At 43.9% G+C, this 24939-nt stretch overlaps 1 protein-coding gene across 1 annotated transcript in view; it reads left to right on the forward strand.

Annotated features, from left to right (window-relative positions):
• LOC311149818 (TOX high mobility group box family member 2-like) overlaps nucleotides 1–24939 on the forward strand; it is a 98287-nt gene that overhangs the window by 70349 nt on the left and 2999 nt on the right. The window contains exons 5-8 of the mRNA XM_084187043.1: nucleotides 12657–12884; nucleotides 20438–20518; nucleotides 23491–23862; nucleotides 24263–24399. Coding sequence (XP_084043169.1) covers nucleotides 12657–12884; nucleotides 20438–20518; nucleotides 23491–23862; nucleotides 24263–24399 — 818 coding nt within the window. The remainder of the gene's footprint in view (nucleotides 1–12656; nucleotides 12885–20437; nucleotides 20519–23490; nucleotides 23863–24262; nucleotides 24400–24939) is intronic.

Below are 24939 nucleotides of genomic sequence, written 5' to 3' on the forward strand. Positions count from 1 at the left end.
GATGGGAGTGAGATTTGTCTCTTTGAAAAAGAGGGGGGAATTCCCTGGCAGGTGGTAATTAGGGTCGAGGAGGGGGCCGAGCACAGTGCCGAGGAGGACGCCGGCACGTTTACATTTGGAAACTGAACGCCTGCCGACATCTCATTACAAGCGTAATGAGGGTGGTTTGGGGAAAAGCCCACCGCCAAAAAAGCTCTACCAAATCTGCAAGTTCATGTAGCACTCCGTCACATTATCCGAATTGGGGGATTTGTTCAATCTTGTTAAACATGTGGCGCTACATAGTTATTTTTGGCACGGTGCGTCTGTCACTAGACCGCAGGCTGGCCATATTCAGGACTCTTTCTGTTGTCTAGATACTGTCAATGTGGGTTATTGTTAGAATATGAATAGTGACCAGGTTGCTTCCGAGTGGCGCAGCGTCTAAGTCACTGCGTCACAGTGCTGAGACGTCACTACAGCCGGCCGTGACCAGGTGCCCCATAGGCCGGGGGCTTTCCTTGGCTCATCACGCTCTAGCGACTCCTTGTGGCAGGCCAGGCGCCTGCCTGCAAGCTGACTTCGGTCTTCAGTCGAACAGTGTTTCCTCCGATACATTGGTGCGGCTGGCTTACGGGCTAAGCGAGCAGCGTGTTAAGAAGCAGTGCGGCTTGGTGGGTCATGTTTTGGAGGACGCATGTCTCGACCTTCACCTCTCCCGAGCCCGTTGGGGAGTTGCAGCGATGAGACAAGATTGTAACTACCAATTGGATATCACGAAATTGAGGTGAGAAATGAGGTAAACAAATAAATACAAAATAAATCAAATTAAAAAAGATTATGAATAGTGTCCAGTTGGCATTACTGTTGTGATGCAAAGGTAATGTTATCTTCAGACTGTTGAAGGCCATACTTGCTTGATCAATATAAAAAACTGTTGACTATGCTCCTCTGCAGTAATAACACATTAAAGGGATAGTTCACCCTTATTACAAAATTACTCATAACCCTGAAAGCAGTCTAGGAGACAAGGAGAGACAGCAATCCACGATTTGGGTGTGTTTACCTGGCCCCTGTAACCAACCATTAACATAAGCTTTTTCTTACCAAATATCAATGGAAGTCAATGTTCACAATGTTTTAAGTTACATGCCCAAGCATGGATAACTCTCTCTCCTTCTCTATAGACTGCTTTCAGGGTAAGAAAACAGGTAAGCAATTCTTACATTTGGATGAAATATCACTTTAAATCTGTTCGATGTTATACAGTAGTTCTAGACTTTCTTTATAGCCAGTTTTAGATCTACACAAAGTGTTAGTTTTGAAACTGTCTGTGGTTGTTTGTTTGTGTTTTCAGGAAACGTTTTTGTCGGACTCGCTGATTGTTACAATGTTATGTGAGCTTAATTTCATCTGTTAAAGGACATGTGTTTTACATCACTTGGCATTTTAGACATAGACAGGATAAAACAGCACCACCATTTTAAAAGCAGCAACATAAAAAGCCTATTGTTGGCTGCTGTTATTGACAGAATCATAGTGAGTATATGAGGATGAATCAAATGTTTATGGTCAGAATTAGCCAATCAACATATTATTCAAATCAGTATGTGATCTTAAAAACATGAATGGTCATATTCAAAGAGCATAACCTCAAGAACAATAATAAAAATAAATAAATAAATATGCCATTTAGCAGACGCTTTTATCCAAAGCGACTTACAGTCATGCGTGCATACATTTTTACGTATGGGTGGTCCCGGGGATCGAACCCACTACCCTGGCGTTACAAGCGCCGTGCTCTACCAGCTGAGCTACAGAGGACCATACTGATTACATATGTGGCTAAAATGGACGAATTCTGCTGTTTGAAGTTAAATAAGCAATGAAGTCTCTTCCATACAGTCTGGGCAGGCCTGAGACACATCTCATATGACCTGCCTGCACTGTTGCCTTCAACTGGAATAGATGTGACATCTTGTTTCACTTTCTATATAAATCACTTTCTTAGCTACAGGTGGAATGTTTTCTGTTGTGGTTGTTTCATTTGACAAAAAGATGGATGTCCATCAATGGTATTCTCCAGACAACAGGGTGTGAGCAATATGTATTTCTGTCCCAGAAACAACAACAAAATAATGCATGTCAGGGCACTATGATTCGCTTAGAATAAAAACAAATATATTATTAAAGAAAGTGTTTAATAAAAGTAAAGCTTTGCTTTGAGAAGTTTATTATGCATAGATGAGAATGACGTAATGAAGAAGTGTGTTAAAGGCTTGAACATTAAAAACAAATGAGCAATCATTGCAGCTCATGAATATCCATGCTGCTAATTCAAATAACCTTAGGCGACTGTTAAGACTAATGAATATTTAAAACAGCATGGTCGTAGAGTTTTTGAACATTGCATTAGCTGACTTTCTAAGATGTACAAGAATAAACAATTGAATCTGGAGAACCGCTTTTAATCATGATGAAAATAGTTCTGCTGTTTCAGGTTGCAGTGCATAATAGTTCCAGTACAGGAAAGTACTAATATTTTATCATAGAGAGAAGAAGCAGAACAAGGAGAGGAGTACTCACTATTTAGTATAACTAACATAAACCTCAGACGTTGCTAATACCAATATCCAGCAATCTAGGCAGAAGGAAGGCAGGGACTTACCAGATTGGGACGCACCCCAGACAGACTAAACATGTTGCTTTTCTACACTCGTCTGAAGAGGGGAACCTGCTTACAGTACACATGGACAGTGGGACAAATGGCCCCTCTGCCCACGTAAAAGGGGCACGCTGTTTCCTTTGAAGGATCAGCGTGGCGAGCTCGTCCTCAATCGCTGTGGCGACGCTAATTAAGCCCAGCACACAGCGAACCTGTGGGGATAATGTCCCATTATTAGAGTCATTTGTTTCAATTAAACTCTCTGTGATTTTACAATAGCAGTCGCGGCCCCATGCACAAGGAAGCCATTACTCTCACCCAGGGAGCGACTGTGGTTCGGGTTAAGAGTCAGTTCTCAGGATTAGGCCCTACTACCTACTTTCTCCAGCAGTAGCGCTCGCTTAACACAGCTGTTGTAGGCCTGCAAGCAAGAGACGGTGTAGCATACATAGGCCTACAGTAAAACCAGTGACACTTTATTTGAAGGGACTTCATAAGGACTTCATAACACATTCATAACCCATACATAACATCATCATTAGCAGTGCATGAGCATTTCTTTATGCCAACAACCGCAAGTTAATATTTTCTTGATGTCGCAATAACGTCACTTGTCTTGCACATCTTTTGGGGAGCACAAGTTAAGTTTATAGAGAGAGAATAACAGGCCTGAACTCTGAGCCACAGAACCAGTTGCTCATTTTCCTGTCTTAGCCAAAGAACATTGAGACAGACTGAAATGTTATTCTTAGATACTGTCTTACAATATAATTTTTTATTATAATTTGATTTATAACTCGCAAATGTCTCTTTCTTTAGTGAAATCGTGTTTGAAAGGGATCCAAATGTTTGGTGTGGTGCTAAACTAGTGAAGTGAATTTGACATTTCTTTATCATCTAGTCTTTTCGCATGAGACAATGCACGTCAGCGGCCAAACAGAGCCTGTTGCTCTGACAACACCCCACCCCCTCCTCACAATTAGCATATAGTACCTATGGCAACCAGCTGCCATCATAATAGCCTGTCTCGTTATGTTTGCGCACCATCGCTGTACCATCTCATGGCTCAGCAGGAAGCGCTGAGAGAAAGAGGTTAGGAATTAGTCTTACTGGCAGAGCATGTTGCATAAGGTGTGCACATGGAGGAGATTATGGTTGTGACTAAGCTCACTGATGCTCTTCGCAGGAGAATAATACTTTTTTTGTTGAACATAACCCTTAACTTGAATTAATGGGTTACGGCAGAAGCTCAAATCAGCTCGGCTTTCTGCAGCAGTAGGGAGTAGCAAGCAGTTAGCTCCTACATTGGCATATGTCAAACCATGTTTAGTAGGGAAACCATTGTTGATTTCTAAGGACCTCCTGATCATTTGCATCTTAGTGTTATCGCAACATATGGTTCACCCAAATAAATTGAGTAAACCACAATGCATAGCTTCATGTTGATATCATGGAGTGTCAGTCCTTACATCTATTGTCTATGAATTTAGGAGTAGTTACATTTGAATTGAAGGGTAGTTGCAGTACAGTGCATTCGGAAAGTATTCAGACACCTTGACTTTTTCCACATTTCGTTACAGTCTTATTCTAAAATGGATTAAATTGTTGTTTTTTCTCATCAATCTACATACAATACCCCATAATGACAAAGCAAAAACAGGTTTTGGGGAGTTTCCCCCATTCTTCTCTGCAGATCCTCTCAAGCTCTGTCAGGTTGGATGCACAGCTATTTTCAGGTCTCTCCAGAGATGTTCGATCGGGTTCAAGTCCGGGGTCTTGCTGGGCCACTCAAGGACATTCAGAGACTTGTCCTGAAGTCACTCCTGTGTTGTCTTGGCTGTGTGCTTAGGGTCGTTGTCATGTTGGAAGGTGAACCTTCGCCCCAGTCTGAGGTCCTGAGCGCTCTGGAGCAGGTTTTCATCTTTCCCTCAATCCGTCTCCCTGTCCCTGCCACTGAAAAACATCCCCACAGCATGATGCTGCCACCACCATGCTTCACCGTAGGGATGGTGCCAGGTTTCCTCCAGACATGACGCTTGGCATTCAGGCCAAAGAGTTCAATCTTGGTTTCATCAGACCAGAGAATCTTGTTTCTCATGGTCTGAGTCCTTTAGGTGCCTTTTTGGCAAACTCCAAGCGGGCTGTCATGTGCCTTTTACTGAGGAGTGGCTTCTGTCTGGCCACTCTACGATAAAGGCCTGATTAGTGGAGTGCTGCAGAGATGGTTGTCCTTCCTTGAAGGTTCTCCCATCTCCACAAAGGAACTCTGGAGCGCTGTCAGAGTGATCATCGGGTTCTTGGTCACCTCCCTGACCAAGGCCCTTCTCCCCTCGCCGGGCAGCCAACTCTAGGAAGAGTCTTGGTGGTTCCAAACTTCTTCCATTTAAGAATGATGGAGGCCACTGTGTTCTTGGACACCTTCAATGCTGCATAAATGTTTTGGTACCCTTCACCAGATCTGTGCCTCAACACAATCCTGTCTCGGTGCTCTACGGACAATTCCTTCGACCTCATGGCTTGGTTTTTGCTCTGACATGCACTGTCAACTGTGGGACCTTATATAGACAGGTGTGTACCTTTCCAAATCATGTCCAATCAATTGAATTAACCACAGGTGGACTCCAATCAAGTTGTAGAAACATCTCAAGGATGATCAATGGAAACAGGATGCACCTGAGCTCAATTTGGAGTCTCATAGCAAAGGGTCTGAATACGTATGTAAATAAGGTATTTCTGTTTTACATTTTTTACATATTTACAAAAATGTATAAAAACCTGTTATCGCTTTGCCATTATGGGGTATTGTGCGTAGATTGATGAGGAAACTTTTTTAAAAATCCATTTTAGAATAAGGCTGTAACGTAACAAAATGTGGAAAAAGTCAAGGGGTCTGAATACTTTCTGAATGCACTGTATGTACTGTAAGACTAGTTACCCAGTCCCATTCAGCACAGTGGCTGGGTTAGGCTGTTCAAATTACATATTGTGCCTTTAAAGTGGTAAGGCACTCTCCAGATATGTAATCTCAAAATGCAGTAGAATGCTCTGCGGAGTGCTTTTCCTTTCTTTCTCCAATAGAACACGAAGGTTCCCCTACGAGTATAACTGCAGTTAGAGTGCAGTATAACTGCAGAATGCTGCAATTACTGCGTCCAAAATACCACAGTCGACTGCAGTTGCTGCACTTTTACTGCAGTTTCAAAACTGCAATCTTTTTTTGTAAGGGTTGATTTATATCAAGAGGTTGTGGCCCTGTGATGCCTCTGTTGCCTGACTTTCTGTTGCCGGCCATCTCTCCTGCTGGTCTGATGTTTACAGAGAAACATAGCAAACGGCCAATAAAGGGTCTGAATTGTTCCCTCAGGCTGTTGCTATGGAAATAACCCAGCCGCGGTAGACCATTCATGTTTGACTAATTGTTTTTCTCTTCTTGTATTGCCTCTCAGTCTGCAAATCCCCATTCAGAGGACCATGTCAGATAAAACAAAGAAAATACTCATGTTTTTGGACTTTTTTTCGGACTGAATACCATTTTGAGTTGAAAACAAGAATTACTCCCCCCACCCCCTTTAAATTGCACGGCTGTGTCTACAGCAACCCACTGGGGCCAATTAGAACACTAGCGGAGCCAGGAAGTGTGTGGCTGATGCTTTGCCACTCTTTATAAAGAGTCGACCTGCAGGGGCCTCTCCAACATCTCGTTAGCGAAGTGTTCATGTAATTAGTTTTCACTTAGGACTGTTTTCGCCACATTACCAAATAAGAGTCCTCAACTTTAGCAATTTGTGCTGATTAGTTAGGTGCACCGCTGGGAGAGACATTCGAAATATGAGACCCACCACCTGGATTCGGTCCTATGTAGCAACATTTGAAATCGTGTTTTTTACATTGGATAAAAGTGGACCTAACCTTAGTCCCACCCATCTCTTTAAGGCCATGTGCTAAACAGAATGAGTAGCGTAGTAAACAACCAACGATTTCAAGGCTAAAAGTGACAAAAGTAGTAGCCTACAATATGGAAAAACTCCAGGTAAAAATACACTTTATCTAGTCCTTGGCCTATATTGTAATCTGACTTTGTTGCAGGTCATGTTGTTCTTCACATTACCGTAAACACACACTATAGTATATCAAATAAAATCTATGTTTTTTGGTCACATCCACAGGATACAGAAGGTGTAAACAGTACAGTGAAATAGTTACTAGCAATATAAAAACCAGAAAGTCTCCAGATAAAAATATTTTATTAGATGATGCTTACCAAGACACACTTCTCTAAATTGTTGGGTCATGTGAAAGAGATGCTATAACCACCCTCAGACACACCTGTGTAAGAGCTATTTGACCAAGAAGGAGAGTGATGGAGTGATGCATCAGATGACCTGACCTCCACAATCCCCCGACCTCAACCTAATTGAGATGGTTTGGGATGAGTCGGACGGCAGAGTGAAGAAAAATCAGCCAACAAGTGCTCAGCATATTTGGGAACTCCTTCAAGACTGTTGGAAAAGCATTCCAGGTGAAGCTGGTTGAGAGAATGCCAAGAGTGTGCAAAGCTGTCATCAAGGCAAAGGGTGGCTATTTGAAGAATCTCAAATATAAAATATATTTTGATTTGTTTAACACTTTTTGGTTGCTACATGATTCCATATGTGTTATTTCATAGTTGTAATGTCTTCACTATTATTCTACAATGTAGAAAATAGTAGAAAATAAAGAGAAACCCTGGAATGAGTAGGTGTGTCCAAACTTTTGACTGGTACTGTACATGTTTGGCCATTGTGTCAAGTCACTCCGGTTCACACTGACCTTGGCGTGTGCAGAAAGTAGCCCATCACAACTCTTTCCAACGGATCTGTCGATAGCGCCTGCTAAATTCAGGGCATCAATGTTGTTGAGAAAAGTAGCAAAACTTTTGTAGTTCTCGATGGCTAATGTTATATCTTTCAAAAACACTGCGGTAGAAAGGACTATCAACACATACTCACGTTATAGACAGAAGCATGCTACATGGCAGACCAATCCAAACTCATCTCCCGGCATGTCCAGCCCATCCATTATCTTAGACAATCATGGCTAGCAGGTAGGTTCCTGTCTTTTTCCGTGGCTAAACCAAATAGGCATGTAATTTACACATTTTATTCATATTTGCAGATGCAATACAACTTTGTTATTAAGGCACATGAAAGTTCACATGTTCCAGAAGGCATGTCTGCCCCAAAATGCATTTTGATTATTATATATTTATTTTTTTTACGTTCAAATGCCTCTCCTGTGAAGTAGTGACGTGAGACGTTTTTACCTGTTCTATTATCACCTTCATGGGAGGTTATTGGTAGATGTCATGTCCGGTGTGCAAATTAAGTCTGTATACTGTATGTTTGAGAAAAACAATGTCAATATTTTTCCATACATCATCAAAAGTTCTGAGGTGTTCCATTGCGGGATGCCTGCCTTGGTTGCAATTTCCTGAGCCAATAGCATACCATGTGCATTTACACTTCCTTTTCATAATTGTGTGGGCTGAACAGTATTTCCATTTGATTTGTGTGGTTCTCTGGACATATGCCTGGATATACTCAGGGTTATGACGTTCAGTCAGACTTATTACTTACAGATGGACAGTATGACAAGAGTTGTAACGGTTTCCAGATGTGTGTGGTTTATAGTTAAAGCATAAACGTCAGTCTCTTGTTGGTATAGGTAGGGCTGGGAGGTTTTCCTTGTGACCATGTGACGTGACTAGGAAAAACTCTGGACCTTATCTATAACCAGCAATAACTAGATAATGTAGAGTTGTAGAACGCACATTGGGAGCATCAGGATTTGATGTGTATATTCCTGTGTAAATTTAAACACATTGCGATCGGTCACCACAGTAAAGCCATGCCCATTTGGCTATTTATGGACCAACAAAGGCTTGGACAACAGCTGCATGAAGCACTCCTCTTATAGAGTGTACTGTTGGAAGGGTCAATTTTCCATGGAGATGAGGTCGTACAGTAGCTTTGGTTACTGCTATTACTTTCCTCTGTCCATAGGAAATCTTGCTAGAACAGGTCACAGATTTTAGTTTTCCCCTCCCCTCCCCCAATCTTTAGTTGATGTTCGAGGAATTTTATTTCAGCTGCTGAGCTATGCTTGTACCGCTCAACCAGTCTTGCTGGCTGCATTGTATAGCTCCCACTGGCATCAAGTACCTCACTGACTCCACTCACTCCAAAGAGCAATAGATCTTATTTGTCAGCTCTGTAGGCTGCCCGTGGCGTGTATACATTCCCACCCATTTGAAATCGATATGCAGCACTTGGGAAATGTTTTAGAGATAACCTTACCCTTTTGGGTTTCATTTTGCTTTTCATTTTATGTGTAAATATAGGTATGTGCTGGGGCCTCTGATTAAACAACCCCTCCCTCCCTCCCTCCCTCTCCATCTCTCTCTCTCTCTCTCTCTCTCTCTCTCTCTCTCTCTCTCTCTCTCTCTCTCTCTCTCTCTCTCTCTCTCTCTCTCTCTCTCTCTCTCTCTCTATCCTTCTCGCTCTCTCTCCCTCCCCCTTTCTCTCTCCCCCCTCTCTCCTGTTTTGATAGTGATGCAGGCATCAGGCTGTCAAATCTAATCTCATCTTCTCTGTGCAGTGCTGTCCATTCAGAATGACAGCAACCCCTCCCCCCTCTTCCCCATCTCCCTCTCCCTCTTCTCCTCTCTCCCTCTTCAAATTTATGACAACAGCCATGCTTATGGTATGGGCCTAGGCCTGACACTTTCAAATCCAGTCTTTGACTTGCGAACTGAAAATCTATTTACTATCTATGTACCATTTTGTTATATGTTTATAGTAAAGTGTAATAAGCAATTGGTGACTGTGTGGTGTAGTGGTTGCAGAGTGGCTATTTCTATTTAGATCTGTAAACAAGACTGGATATAACTGCAGGTTCAGTAAATTTGAAAGACCATCTTGCTTTATGCCTTCAGTAAGCATATTTTACTGTACTGACACTTGAATGTATAGGCTATCCAGCTTTACAAATGCTATTCATCCATTCCAATTCATCAGTATTGAATTCCATCTCGGTCTATGTTCCATTGAAGTGTAATTTTTTTGTCTATCTAGTGTAGCCAACTATCATACTGTATACAGAGGGAAAATGGTGCAATGAGAGAATTTCATTTTTTTCTCTAGCGGTTCGCTTGTTTTGCCGCGCTTTGCAATTTATAAATATAAATGATTTTTCCTGGAGATTATTTTGCTTTTCAGTTTGTCATTCCATTAGCTCTCCTCCAATTTATTCAGCCTTCACATCAAAGGCAGAGGGGAACAGATGTCATTTCAAACACTTTTTTTTTTGCCTCATTGCATAAACGTGGGAGATGATTATTTTTTAATGAAACCACACACTCATGGAGAAAAAATAAATACTATCCAAACCAGTCTGTGGAATGGAGAGAGATAGAGAGACGAGAGAGAGAGAGAGAGAGAGAGAGAGAGAGAGAGAGAGAGAGAGAGAGAGAGAGAGAGAGAGAGAATAAGAGAGAGAAAAAAGGCATGAGTGCATTTTCATTTTGAATAGGGGAATCTTCTTTCATTTCAATTCCGCATCCACATCACATCCAAAGTTATATTCAAGTGACCCCTTTTCTTATACCCAAATATTCGGGAGCTTCAGATTCTGATGAGCTAATTTCATGCTGTTTGGAAGATGTTGTTTCGGCTTCAAATGGTTTCTTAAACAATGACATTTCAAAGGCAGTCATTTCTGTTAAGAAAGCAAAGTTAAAAGCAAGACAACCCCGGCTCTTAATCCCATAAGTATGCATGATGACTGTATGAAAAGGGAATGCTTTTAAACATCCTAGAGTTGCCGTTTGATAGTTGCTAGTCAAGTGATCATTCAAAATTCTTTCACATGGTTCTTTCACATGGTTTTTTTTCTGAACATTTTCAAAGTAGTTTTATTTAGTAAAATCTAACATTAACATGGCATTTGGAGATAAATGGATTGTATAGACTAATGTGATGGTGACTATACCACCTGAAAAAAGCCCTAAAAATGGCCCCCTTGAGTCATGAGACATTCTGAATGCAGGCATCTTTAATTCCATATTTGTTTTTGTTTTTTACCACAACGGGCTCGGTAGGCGAAGGTCAAGTCATGCTTCCTCCGAAACATGACCCGCCAAACCGCGCTTCTTAACACCCACCGGCTTAACCCAGAAGCCGGCCGCACCAATGTGTCGGAGGAAACACCGTTCACCTGACGACAGCCTGCAGGCACCCTGCCCGCCACAAGGAGTCGCTAGAGCGCAATGAGCCAAGTAAAGCCCCCCTGGCCAAACCCTCCCCTAACCCGGACGACACTGTGCCGCCCTATGGGAATCCCGATCGCGGCCGGTTGTGATACAGCCCAGATCGAACCCGGGTCTGTAGTGATGCCTCTAGCACTGCGATGCAGTGGCTTAGACCGCTGCGCCACTCAGGAGGCCTCATTCCATCTTTCAATCATCTACTGTAGTTGATCATTATATATTCAGTCATTATGTAGGCTACCAAATGTGATTCTTTTTCTTTATGTTCCCCAGGACTCAGGTTGCGGTGCTCTTAATGGCACATCATCGCAGTCACTTCTCCCTTCCATTCTCCGTTAGCTACAGCCTCTTTCCACTAAATGTTTGAATTGCCTCCCTCTCCTCAAATGGTTGATGGGCTCTACTCACATCAGGAGGAATGTAATTTCCATAAACAATCACACCGAGGCTACGTTGACCTGGATTTGACTTCTCCGAAGCTTTATGTGCAAAATGACAGATGTATTCATATGCATTTGATTCACGTCAATGTCAAATATAAGCACAAAAGCTGTACTTTACTGTGGAAAATATAGTATGATGGCCATTTATCATCATTCTTAAAGAACCCAGCTGATAGTCCTTGCAATACATTTTAATATGGTTTTATTTATCCAACAAATGACTATTTAATGCTGCGGTTTGGAATTTGTCTACTCAAATCCTTTAGATAATCTCATCCCGGGAATATATTTTTATTGGTTCAATTCTCAATCTGGCCCACATACTATCATAGCCACCTAATCATCCCAAGCTTTCAATTGGCTCGCTCATCCTCTCTCCCCTCCCAAAAATGTAAAACATTAAAAACAACGGACAAAACCAAAACATTGAAAACAACAAATACACACACAAAGTCGAGTATAAAACAGCATGTAGTGCGAATGAGTAGTATAAAACAACATTTCGTTGTTATAAGGTTCTGCCTAGTGTCCTCCCCCTCCTCCAGACCACAGTACTCTGCCAAGTCTCTCTCCCTCAGAGGGTGTCCTAAAATGTTCACCATACTTTGGGGAGTTAGAGACACTGGGCCGAGGGTGAGGGTGTCCTAAAATGTGCTCCGTACCAGCTGCAGCTTTCTATCTGTCAGCCTCCATTCTCCCTCTCTCTCTCTCTCTCTCCTCAGCCAAATTGATTTATTTTCTTTCTCTTCTCAGAAGAAGAGGCTGTTGCTTTTCTCAGAACCCTCCTTCTCTCTTCCGCTCATTATGTGTTTTTGTTTGTGGAGGAAATCGAGTAGTCCTGTTCCATCCATGTCGTATTTGTCAATAAAAAGACGGTGTTGCTCTCTTTCCTTGTCGAGGGTTTTCCCTACAAGAGGTGATCTTACCTGTCTCTCCACTGTCTCGATGGGGATACCATTGTGAGGACGTCGGTTCTATAGTTTAGTTTCTTTCAGTAGTGTTGACCTTTCACAATTACAGCACCCCCCCTTCTACCTAGACAACAACAACATAAATCGAGCTTCCACAGGTGTGTGTTATTATTTTAGAATGACTAAACATAGAATTACAATAGGTGGAACCAACAACCGCTTTCATTGAAATCCTTATTTGTTGGGAAAATGTTATGTCCATTGTCGCTTACAATCCTCCCTCTCCCTCTCTCCCACTTTCCTTCCTCCTCTCCTTCTTTCCCTCCGTCGCTCCTTTTCTCTCTCCCTTCCAGATAGGGGAGAAGCGGCCCTCCTCGGAGATGATGAAGCCCAAGCCCAAACCGCAGAAGAAGAAGAAGAAAAAGGACCCCAACGAGCCGTCGAAGCCCGTGTCGGCCTACGCCCTCTTCTTCAGGGACACCCAGGCGGCCATCAAGGGCTCAAACCCCAACGCCACCTTCGGGGACGTGTCCAAGCTAGTTGCCTCCATGTGGGACAGCCTGGGAGAGGAGGCGAAACAGGTACACGCACAAAAAACACACGCACACGGGTGTGTCTGCATGAATGCACGCACACACACACGTACACACACGCACACACACTCAGACACACACACTCAGACACACACACTCAGACACACATTGCTGAGTTACCAGTAGATGGAGCAAGTGCACTAGCAGACAATCCAAGCCATTATCTGTAGTAATTACCAGAGCACAGTGCACAGAGATAGAACTCACCTTAATGAGCTAGTTCTGCTATTTCTAAAGATAATCTATCTGTTTATCCCCGGTCCCTTGGCTCTCATTAAAATAATTTTATTTTTCTAAATTTTATTCGAGCCAAGGAGGAAACACGAGAAGAGCCTCCATGTGTAGAAGCAACTGTAGAAAAGTAATTTGACAGACAAACCTGGCCAATGTCGAAAAACACCCACTGTTTATTTAGCAATGGAGGACCCCCTTCTAACCAGTCCCCTGTAGCTCAGTCGGTAGAGCACGGCGCTTGCAACGCCAGGGTTGTGGGTTCGTTTCCCATGGGGGGGCCAGTACGAAAATGTATGCACTCACTAACTGTAAGGCGCTCTAGATAAGAGCGTCTGCTAAATGACGTAAAAGTAACGGTCATGACAACAGCTGGTGCAGGGCCAATCATGTTATAATCTAGAATGGAATATTATGTTTCCCTGATATTGTACTGTATTTTAGGGCAGGGCGCTAATTAAGTCTCCTGAAGTGACATCCACAGCTGTTGTTGTCCCCTGGATTTTCAATTGAAAGCAGTTGAAGCTCAATTGTATTTAGTAGGATACAGAGATCGGAGAAGGAGGGATGGGGGGAGGGGTAGGATAGTGCATCCTTCCTTCTTCCCCCCATTTCTTGAAGTAATCACTGATCTGACATGGATCAGGGATCTGTCTGGACGATGAAAGCGAAATAGTGGAACTCTTGTTTTCACCGATCCAGTCACGTTAGATCAACGATTACTCCAAGGAAAGGAGGAAGGAAGGAAGCATTCCCTTCCTCTTGTCACCATTCCTGCGGTTTAAGGTATAGGACAGCCGTACAGTGTTTTGTGTTCAGTCAGTGTACAGTACTGTGTAAAGTATAGGATAGTACAGTGTTCTTGTATAAGACATTATGTTGGTCTTGTCTACAGTATACAGTACAGTTATATGAGGTATATTAGTACAGGCAGTCTGTTGTACTGTACTGGAGCCGCTATGGTCTCAGCTCTTCTTCTGTGATGAATCTTAATTGCCCTCTTGACAGCCGAGAATGTGATGTTCTCATTTCCGGCCATTTTTATTTATATCTGTTGTCTGGCATTTTGAAACTGCCCAGAATACCGAATCATCTTTTTTTTTTGTCCTTGAATTTGCCTCAAGGGCATCTATCTGTCTCGGTCTATTCAGGAGAATAAGCTGCATTGTTCATCTTTATCTCCACCCAACAGTCTCAATAGCAAATTGCAAAATGAAGATTTCATTAAGGGATTTTAATGAAGATGTTACCTTTCACCATGCATTTGGTCTCGTGTGTCTTTAATATTATAGTTATTTTGTTTAAAAATAAAATGGAATACTAGGTATCAGGGAGGTATGACGAATTAACCCATAGCCAAATATTCTAGAACTGTATTGCTACTTACAAGATTGAATGTAAAGGCCACACAAATGAATACCTCTAAGTCACACATTGCAATCAGACCCATCTAAAATACACTACATACCTGCTCGTCGTACATCTCATTCCAAAATTATGGGCATTAATATGGAGTTGATCCCCCCTTTGCTGTTATAACAGCCTCCACTCTTCTGGGAAGGCTTTCTACTAGATGTCGGAACATTGCTGCGGGGACTTGCTTCCATTCAGCCATAAGAGCATTAGTGTGGTCGGGCACTGATGTTGGGCGATTAGGCCTGGCTCGCAGTCGGTGTTCCAATTCATCCCAAAGGTGTTCGATGTGGTTGAGGTCAGGGCTCTGTGCAGGCCAGTCAAGTTCTTCCACACCGATCTCGACAAACCATTTCTGTATGGACCTCGCTTTGTGCACGGGGGCATTGTCATGCTGAAACAGGAAAGGGCCTTCCCCAAACTGTTGCCACAAAGTTGGAAGCACAGAATCGTCTAGAATGTCATGATATGCAGTAGCATTAAGATTTCCCTTCACTGGTACTAAGGGGCCTAGCCCAAACCATGAAAAACACCCCCAGACCATTATTCCTCATCCACCAAACTTTACAGTTGGCACTATGCATTGGGGCAGGTAGCGTTCTCCAGGTATTCGCCAAACTCAGATTTGTCTGTTGGACTGCCAGATAGTGAAGCGTGACTCATCACTGCAGAGAATGAATTTCCACTGCTCCAGAGTCCAATGGTGGCAAGCTTTATACCACTCCAGCCGACGCTTGGCATTGCGCTTCGTGATCTTAGGCTTGTGTGCGGCTGCTCGGCCATGGAAGCCCATTTCATGAAGCTCCCAATGAACAGTTCTTGTGCTGACATTGCTTCCAGAGGCAGTTTGGAACTCGGTAGTGAGTGTTGCACCCGAGGACAGATGATTTTTACGTGAACTGATTTGTTGGACAGGTGGCGTCCTATGACGGTGCCACGTTGAAAGTCACTGAGCTCTTCAGAATGGGCCATTCTACTGCCAATGTTTGTCTATGGAGATTGCAATGCTGTGTGCTCGATGTTATACACCTGTCACAACGGGTGTGGCTGAAATAGCCAAATCCACTCATTTTAAGGGATGTCCATATACTTTTGGCCATGTAGTGTATATATGTACCCTGAGTGTGCAAACATTAGGAACACCTTCTTAATATTTAGTTGAAACCCCTTTTGCCCTCAGAATAGCATCAATTCGTCAAGGCATGGACTCTTCAATGTGTCGAATGCGTTCCACATGGATGCTGGCCCATGTTCACTCCAATGTTTCCCACAGTTGTGTCAAGTTGGCTGGATGTCCTTTGGGTGGTAGACTATTCTGGATACACACGGGAAACTGTTGAGCGTGAAAACCCCACTGCGTTGCAGTTCTTGGCACAAACTGGTGCACCTGGCACCTATTACCATACCCTGTTCAAATGCACTTACATTTTTTGTCTTGCCCATTCACCCTCTGAATGGCACACATACACAATCCATGTCTCAATTGTCTCAAGGCTTAAAAATCCTTCTTTAACCTGTCTCCTCCCCTTCATCTACACTGATTGAAGTGGATTTAATAAGTGACAACAATCAAAGATAATAGCTTTCACCTGGATTCACCTGGTCAGTCTATGTCATTAAAAGAGCAGGTGTTCTTAATGTTTGTCACGATCGTTGAGAGACGGGTCAGACCAAGGTGCAGCGTGGTATGCAAACATGTTTATTAAACTGGATAAACACTGACAAAACAACAAAAGGCAACGAAAACGTGACGTCGGCAGGCTATACACTAACAAGCCAAACACACCGAAACACAAACAAGATCTCACAACCCAGGCAGGAAAACTGACTGCCTAAGTATGATCCCTAATCAGAGACAACGAGCGACAGCTGCCTCTGATTGGGAACCACACCCGGCCAAACATAGAAATACAAAACATAGAGTTTCACACCCTGACCAAACTACCTAGCGAATAACAGTCTCTCCAGGTCAGGGCGTGACAGTACGATGAACCAAGCCCTGTCTGGACCCTGGTGTGGGAGACCCCGAACCTGGAGAGGGGCTGACGTCTGGGCCTGGATCGGCAATCCTCCCGCGATGCACCAAGCCCTGTCTGGACCCTATTGTGGGAGGCCCCGACCCTAGAGAGAGGCTGACTTCTGGGTCTGGAGTGGAGCCGCTGACCGGAGCTGAACTGGACCCCGGTGGAGCGGACTACTCTGGCTCCGGAGTGGAACCACTGATCGGAGCTGGACTGGGCACCGGTGGAGCGGACTGCTCTGGCTCCGGAGTGGAACCGCTGACCGGAGCTGGACTGGGCACCGGTGGAGCGGACTGCTCTGGCTCCGGAGTGGAGCCGCTGACCGGAGCTGGACTTAGCACCGGTGGAGCGGACTGCTTTGGCTCCGGAGCTGGACTTGGCACCGGTGGAGCGGACTGCTCTGGCTCCGGAGTGGAGCAGCTGACCGCTGCTGGATCAGGCACCGGTGGAACGGGCACGGGCCGTGCCGGACTGGGAACACGCACCACTGGCTTGGTGCGAGGAGCAGGCACGGGCCGGGCTGGACTGGGAACACGCACCACTGGTCTGGTGCGAAGAGCAGGAACGGGCCACACCTTTATTTGGGGCGTTTCTCCCATTCTTCTCTGCAAATCCTTTCAAGCTCTGTCAGATTGGATGGGAAGCGTCGCTGCACAGCTATTTTCAGGTCTCTCCAGAGATGGTCGATCGGGTTCAAGTCCGGGCTCTGGCTGGGCCACTCAAGGACATTCAGAGACTTGCCCCGAAGCCACTCCTGCGTTGTCTTGGCTGTGTGCTTAGGGTCGTTGTCCTATTAGAAGGTGAACCTTCGCCCCAGTCTGAGATCCTGAGCGCTCTGGAGCAGGTTTTCATCAAGGATCTCTCTGTACTCTGCTCAATTAATCTTTCCCTCGATCCTGACTAGTCTCCCAGTCCCTGCCGCTGACAAACATCCCCACAGCATGATGCTGCCACCACGTGCTTCACCGTAGGGATGGTGCCAGGTTTCCTCCAGACATGACGCTTGGCATTCAGGCCAAAGAGTTCAATCTTGGTTTCATCAGACCAGAGAATCTTGTTTCTCATGGTCTGAGAGTCTTTAGGTGCCTTTTGGCAAACTCCAAGCGGGCTGTCATGTGCCTTTTACTGAGGAGTGGCTTCGGTCTGGCCACTCTACCATAGAGGCCTGATTGCTGGAGTGCTGCAGAGACGGTTGTCCTTCTGGAAGGTTCTCCCATCTCCACAGAGGAACTCTGGAGCTCTGTCAGAGTGACCAACGGGTTCTTGGTCACCTCACTGACTGTGGCCCTTCTCCTCCAGATTGCTCAGTTTGGCCGGGCGGCCAGCCCAGGAAGAGTCTTGGTGGTTCCAAACTTCTTCCATTTAAGAATGATGGAGGCCACTGTGTTCTTGGGGACCTTCAATGCTGCAGAAATGTTTTGGTACCCTTCCCCAGATCTGTGCCTCGACACAATCCTGTCTCAGAGCTCTACGGACAATTCCTTCGACCTCATGGCTTGGTTTTTACTCTGACATGCACTGTCAACTTTGGGACCTTATATAGACAGGTTTGTGCCTTTCCAAATCATGTCCAATCAATTGAATTTACCACAGGTGGACTCCAATCAAGTTGTAGAAACATCTCAAGGATGATCAATGGAAACAGGATGCACCTCAGCTCAATTTCGAGTCTCATAGCAAAAGGTCTGAATACTTACAGTGGGGAGAACAAGTATTTGTACACTGCCGATTTTGCAGGTTTTCCTACTTACAAAGCATGTAGAGGTCTGTAATTTTTATCATAGGTACACTTCAACTGTGAGAAACGGAATCTAAAACAAAAATCCAGAAAATCACATTGTATGATTTTTAAGTAATTAATTAGCATTTTATTGCATGACAGAAGTATTTGATCACCTACCAACCAGTAAGAATTCCGGCTCTCACAGACCTGTTAGTTTTTGTAGACCTGCACAAGGCTGGGAGGGGCTACAGGACAATAGGCAAGCAGCTTGGTGAGAAGGCAACAACTATTGGCACAATTATTAGAAAATGGAAGAAGTTCAAGATGACGGTCAATCACCCTCGGTCTTGGTCTCCATGCAAGATCTCACCTCGTGGGGCATCAATGATCATGAGGAAGGTGAGGGATCAGCCCACAACTACACGGCAGGACCTGGTCAATGACCTGAAGAGAGCTGGGATCACAGTCTCAAAGAAAACCATTAGTAACACACTACGCCGTCATGGATTAAAATCTTGCAGCGCACGCAAGGTCCCCCTGCTCAAGCCAGTGCATGTCCAGGCCCGTCTGAAGTTTGCCAATGACCATCTGGATGATCCAGAGGAGGAATGGGAGAAGGTCATGTGGTCTGATGAGACAATAATAGAGCTTTTTGGTCTAAACTCCACTCGCCGTGTTTGGAGGAAGAAGAAGGATGAATACAACCCCAAGAACACCATCCCAACCGTGAAGCATGGAGGTGGAAACATCATTCTTTGGGGATGCTTTTCTGCAAAGGGACAGGACGACTGCACCGGATTGAGGGGAGGATGGATGGGGCCATGTATCGCGAGATCTTGGCCAACAACCTCCTTCCCTCAGTAAGAGCATTGAAGATGGGTCGTGGCTGGGTCTTCCAGCATGACAACGACCCGAAACACACAGCCAGGGCAACTAAGGAGTGGCTCCGTAAGAAGCATCTCAAGGTCCTGGAGTGGCCTAGCCAGTCTCCAGACCTGAACCCAATAGAACATCTTTGGAGGGAGCTGAAAGTCCGAATTGCCCAGCGACAGCCCCGAAACCTGAAGGATCTGGAGAAGGTCTGTATGGAGGAGTGGGCCAAAATCCCTGCTACAGTGTGTGCAAACCTGGTCAAGACCTACAGGAAACGTATGATCTCTGTAATTGCAAACAAAGGTTTCTGTACCAAATATTAAGTTCTGCTTTTCTGATGTATCAAATACTTATGTCATGCAATAAAATGCAAATTAATTACTTAAAAATCATACAATGTGATTTTCTGGATTTTTGTTTTAGATTCCGTCTCTCACAGTTGAAGTGTACCTATGATCAAAATTACAGACCTCTACTTGCTTTGTAAGTAAAGTAGGAAAACCTGCAAAATTGGCAGTGTATCAAATACTTGTTCTCCCCACTGTATGTAAATAAGGTATTTCTGTTTTTTACTTTTAATACATTTGCAAAAATTTCTAAATACCTGTTTTCCCTTTGTCATTATGGGGTATTATGTGTAAAAAAAATACTTTTATCCATTTTAGAATAAGGCTGTAAAGTAACGAAATGTGGAAAACGTCAAGGGGTGTGAATACTTTCCGAATGCACTGTATATTTTTATATACATTGTAGAATCAACTGTCAATTAAAATGCTGCAATGCTGTCCATCTGGAATTTAAATCCATTATGATGTATTCACTGGAAGCAACCAATGGTGCATCAGGACTTAAGTGTTATCTACCCCACAACCCTGGTCTCTTGGGGCTTACTAGGCTTGTTATTTACAACCCCCCTCAACATACACACATGCCAACATGCACACACACACACTCGCACACACATGCATACACAGGCACTCATGTGCACACACGTGGGTGCACACACACACAATTATTTTATTTTTGTAGAATTGCACCAACATTTTGAGTGTGTGATGCAATGGCTGTTGCAGTGTTAAAATGATGGAGAGTTCCAGTTCATTTCTCTAGTATATGGAGGAAGTCTGCTTGAAATAAGGTAGTATGATGTGGAAATGGAAGGGTTCTGTTCCATTGGCTCCAATGTAAAGGGAAACATGTGAGAGAGTGTGTTTATGTGCGCATTTCTGTGTTTGTATGTGGGTAGACCTCATCTCACTCTCTTTTCCTTTGATTTCCAGGCGTACAAGAGGAAAACCGAGGCGGCCAAGAAAGAGTACCTGAAAGCCCTCGCCACGTACAGAGCCAGTCTGGTTTCCAAGGTAACGCTTATGACACGCCAGGCTTGCTTAAAGTGATGATGGATTTGATGAAAAATCTCAGCTAATGGTGGGGGAGGGGCTAACGGAGAGTGGAGGTGGGGTGATGCAACAAGACTATAGCATACGAGGGACAATACCTTATTTCCATAGGTTGGGGGTTGGAGTTGGGGTTGGGGTTGGGTCAGTCGTTCTGATAGAGGGAATGTCATACTATTCCCTCCTGTATGTTGATGTTATTGATTGTAGGGCCTATATGTATGCCCTTTATTTGTATACAATATATTAAGCATTTCACAGTGAAGTCAACACCTGTTGTATTCGACGCATGTGACAAATACAATTGTATTTAATTGTATTTAAATATATTTAATTAGGCCAATATCTGTATCTGTCTTTATAGGAAGTGTTCCACTAGTAATTCTCTCTGGTCTGTCCAGACATAGTCCTATGTTTATTCACATCTGGTCTATGGCTGTTCATACTAGACACATGAATGGAACTCTTGGTTTATTGTTGTTATTGATTCATCCATTGTGTCTTCAGTTGCATTGCTTGGGAGTGCGCATCCAATTCAACACTACACATAATTGGGATTTTGTCGCATTTCTTCAGTGTGACACCTTGCTGCTAATTTAGATATATGGCATTCTCCTTTTTTCCTATGAGTGATGGCGTCCTATCTCTTATGCAGCAACATGGAGAGGAAGGAAGGAAGGAAGGAAGGAAGGAATGGTGGAATTGTATTGTTTAGTGCCGGGTCGCGTTAACAGCCCAGAATGTAGCGTCGGGGAGATTCCTTTTGTCATTCCATTTGTTCTCCTGGCAAACAGTCTCATTTCCCTGTGTGTGTGTGTGTGTGTGTGTGTGTGTGTGTGTGTGTGTGTGTGTGTGTGTGTGTGTGTAGGCCCTCTCCATTCCCATCCATCTGTCAAGGTGTCCATTGATCATTATCCGGTGGCCAGGCAACAATTCATACAAATGGGCACCATTGCCCATGTAATCAACACTGATAGGTTCAGATAAGCAATTTGACAGCTCATCATAGTGGTTGGGTGGGGGTGGGGGGGGGGGGGGGGGGGGGGGGGAGCAAGGTGAGGGCTGCACCTGCTCTGAATGTTGCACCCATGATATACAGTAACAGTCAAAAGTTTGAACACACCTACTCATTCAAGGGTTTTTCTTTATTTTTACTGTTTTTTACATTGTAGAATAATAGTGAAGACATCAAAACTATGAAATAACACATATGGAATCATGTAGTAACCAAAAAAGTGTTAAACAAACCTAAATATATTTTATATATACCCTTTGCCTTGATGACTGTTGGCATTCTCTCAACCAGATTCATGAGGTAGTCACCTGGAATGCTTTTCAATTAACAGGTGTGCCTTGTTAAAAGATAATTTGTGGAATTTCTTTCCTTCTTAATGCGGGGGGGGGGGGGGGGCATGGAGGGTGGGGATACAGCAGATAGCCCTATTTGGTAAAAAATATTATGGCAAGAACAGCTCAAATAAGCAAAGAGAAACGACAGTCCATCATTACTTTAAGACATGAAGGTCAGTCAATCCGGAAAATGTCAAGAACTTTTAAAGTTTCTTCAAGTGCAGTCGCAAAAGCCATCAAGCACTATGATGAAACTGGCTCTCATGAGGACCGCCACAGGAAAGGAAGACCCAGAGTTACCTCTGCTGCAGAGGATAAGTTCATTTGAGTTACCAGCCTCAGAAATTGCAGCCCAAATAAATGCTTCACAGAGTTCAAGTCACAGACACATCTCAACATCAACTGTTCAGAGGAGACTGCGTGAATCAGGCCTCCATAGTTGAATTGCTGCAAAGAAACCACTACTAAAGGACACAAATAATAAGAAGAGACTTGCTTGGGCCAAGAAACATGAGCAATGGATATTAGACCGGTGGAAATCAGTACTTTGCTCTGGAGTTCAAATTGGAGATTTTTGGTTCCAACCGCTGTATCTTTGTGAGACGCAGTGTAGGTGAACGGATGATCTCCACATGTGTAGTTCCCACCGTGAAGCATGGAGGAGGTGTGATGGTGTGGGGGTGCTTTGCTGGTGACACTGTCTGTGATTTATTTAGAATTCAAGGCACACTTAACCAGCATGGCTACAACAGCATTCTGCAGTGATACGCCATCCCATCTGGTTTGGGCTTAGTGGGACAATCATTTGGTTTTCAACAGGACAATGACCCAACACACCTCCAGGCTGTGTAAGGGCTATTTGACCAAGAAGGAGAGTGATGGAGTGCTGCATCAGATTACCTGGCCTCCACAATCACCCGACCTCAACCCAATTGAGATGGTTGGGGATTAGTTGGACCGCAGAGTGAAGGAAAAGCAGCCAACAAGTGCTGAGCATATGTGGGAACTCCTTCAAAACTGTTGGAAAAGCATAGTTATAACATATTATGTTATGGTAATGACTGTGTCATAACGTTTTAAGACGCTAGGTGTCAAGTAAATTGTTACTGAGGGGGTAAGCATGAAATATCCTCTATAAAAAAAATTACACTCATTTATTTTACTATGTCAGTATGTATTTGTTGTCAATGTTTTGGCTTCAAACTGATGGCAGTTGTGAAAAAAGTCAATAGTTGGAAGAGTTGCAGAGTTCATGGAAAATAATGCCATTGTTGGTTAGTTGCTTTTTTCATTAATTAGGCTATTATCTCTTGAACCATATGGTCTGTCTACTAGAAATTAATGGACAATATGTACACAGATATAAAAAATATTATATATAATTACTTTTTATAAAGTTATTCAAGCATAAATTACCAAAGTTGCGATAGATTGCCATAGATTTTCTGTTAATTACCAAAATTACTGAAGATTCCGGTAACTATGGTAAACTACCGGTAGCTTTGCAACCCTGCGCATCACTCATGACCCAGCACTACTTGGTCGCATTCATTAGGCATTCTTTGTTTTGTGTTTCTCACCTCCAGCCCTACAATGACCCCGTCGAACCAAAAAGCTCCCAAAGCAGCCAGCCCTCCCACATGCTGCCCCCCAAGCAGCCCCTGTACAGTGTGCCCCCGCAGGCCTCCTCCCCCTACGGTCTGGGCCCCGGCTCCTTCCCCCTGTCAGACCTGCAGAGCTTCGCCGGTCCGCCCCACCACGCCCTGGCCCGGACCCTCAGCCAATCCCAGATGCTGCCGCCCAGCATGAGTGCCTCACCCCCCTCCCCCTTCCAGATCAGCCCGCCCCTCCACCCCTCCCAGCTCGCCCTGCACCAGAGCTCCCTGCGCATGCAGCAGGTCCAGTCGCACTCAATGGGGCTCCAAGGGTCTCTGCACTCACCTCCTCTCAGCCAACAGGTTAGTCCAATCTCTGTTCTCCAGCGTTCAGCCCTGCTTGGCCATTCAGAGTTGTGGGGAAACATTAGAAAAAGGTGATAGAGCTGTTATATAATGTGAGTATTAATGATCTCATGACACTGGGTGATTTAACTATTATTGATCATAAGTTCAAACATAGCTTTTTAGACTAAGGAAGCACCTTAAAGACCTGGTATCCGTGCTGATCCTAGATCTGCACCAGAGTTTAGGGTCACTTTGAATTTAAGCCAGTGTCCACTTACTCCCCAACTTAAAATAAGTTGAGCATTGCCCACATTGCCTGCAGTAGACGTGAACGTCATGCTACTGGGAAGCCCACCAACCACATTGGAGCATTTGAAGTGGTAGCGTTTTTTAACTATTTCCTCTTGTGCTCCAGGGGTTCTCTCACATTCAGGATTACCAGAACAGTGTGGGGGGGTCCCAGTCCCCGGGGGCGCCCAACCCAGGGCACGGACAGAACCCCGACTGGGACGGCGAGTACTGCAACCGGGACTGTGGGCCCAACCATTGCGGGTGAGCATGCCCTGAGATCCTACTGGGACGAGTAACAGTGTTATCAACAGTCCTTTGCCAGAGTGAGGCTTGAGGGTGAGGGTGTCCTAAAATGGACACCGTACTGTTTATTTAAAAGCAGTAAAAGCAGTAAAAGCAGTAGTAGTGAAATAACACTTTTCCTTACACTGTAAATTGTGAACATTACTTACTGTTTTCTTTATCGCTTCCGTGCAATTTTCATAATTATGTGGTAAATGTTCACAACTCTTAGTACAAAACTAAAAAGAAGGTTGTTTCAAAACTCTAAGCACAAACAAATCATTAAATAAATAGAACATGCTAAAAAAAATGTAATATATATTGCCTTTCACAATGCAATGCTCAAAGTACTTTTGATATGATTCTCTCCTCTTTTGTTAAAGGTAATTTTACTAGTACTTAATCCGACTGCTCTTAACGTTTGGTAAACCTATAGATTTTACATGTAAACGGGTTTGTCTACTACAGATTTTTAGAAACATAAAAAGTATCATATATACTCGAATGTACTACTATGAT

Source organism: Coregonus lavaretus, assembly GCF_964263955.1.
Source record: "Coregonus lavaretus genome assembly, chromosome: 22".
NCBI classification, from domain to species: Eukaryota; Metazoa; Chordata; class Actinopteri; order Salmoniformes; family Salmonidae; genus Coregonus; species Coregonus lavaretus.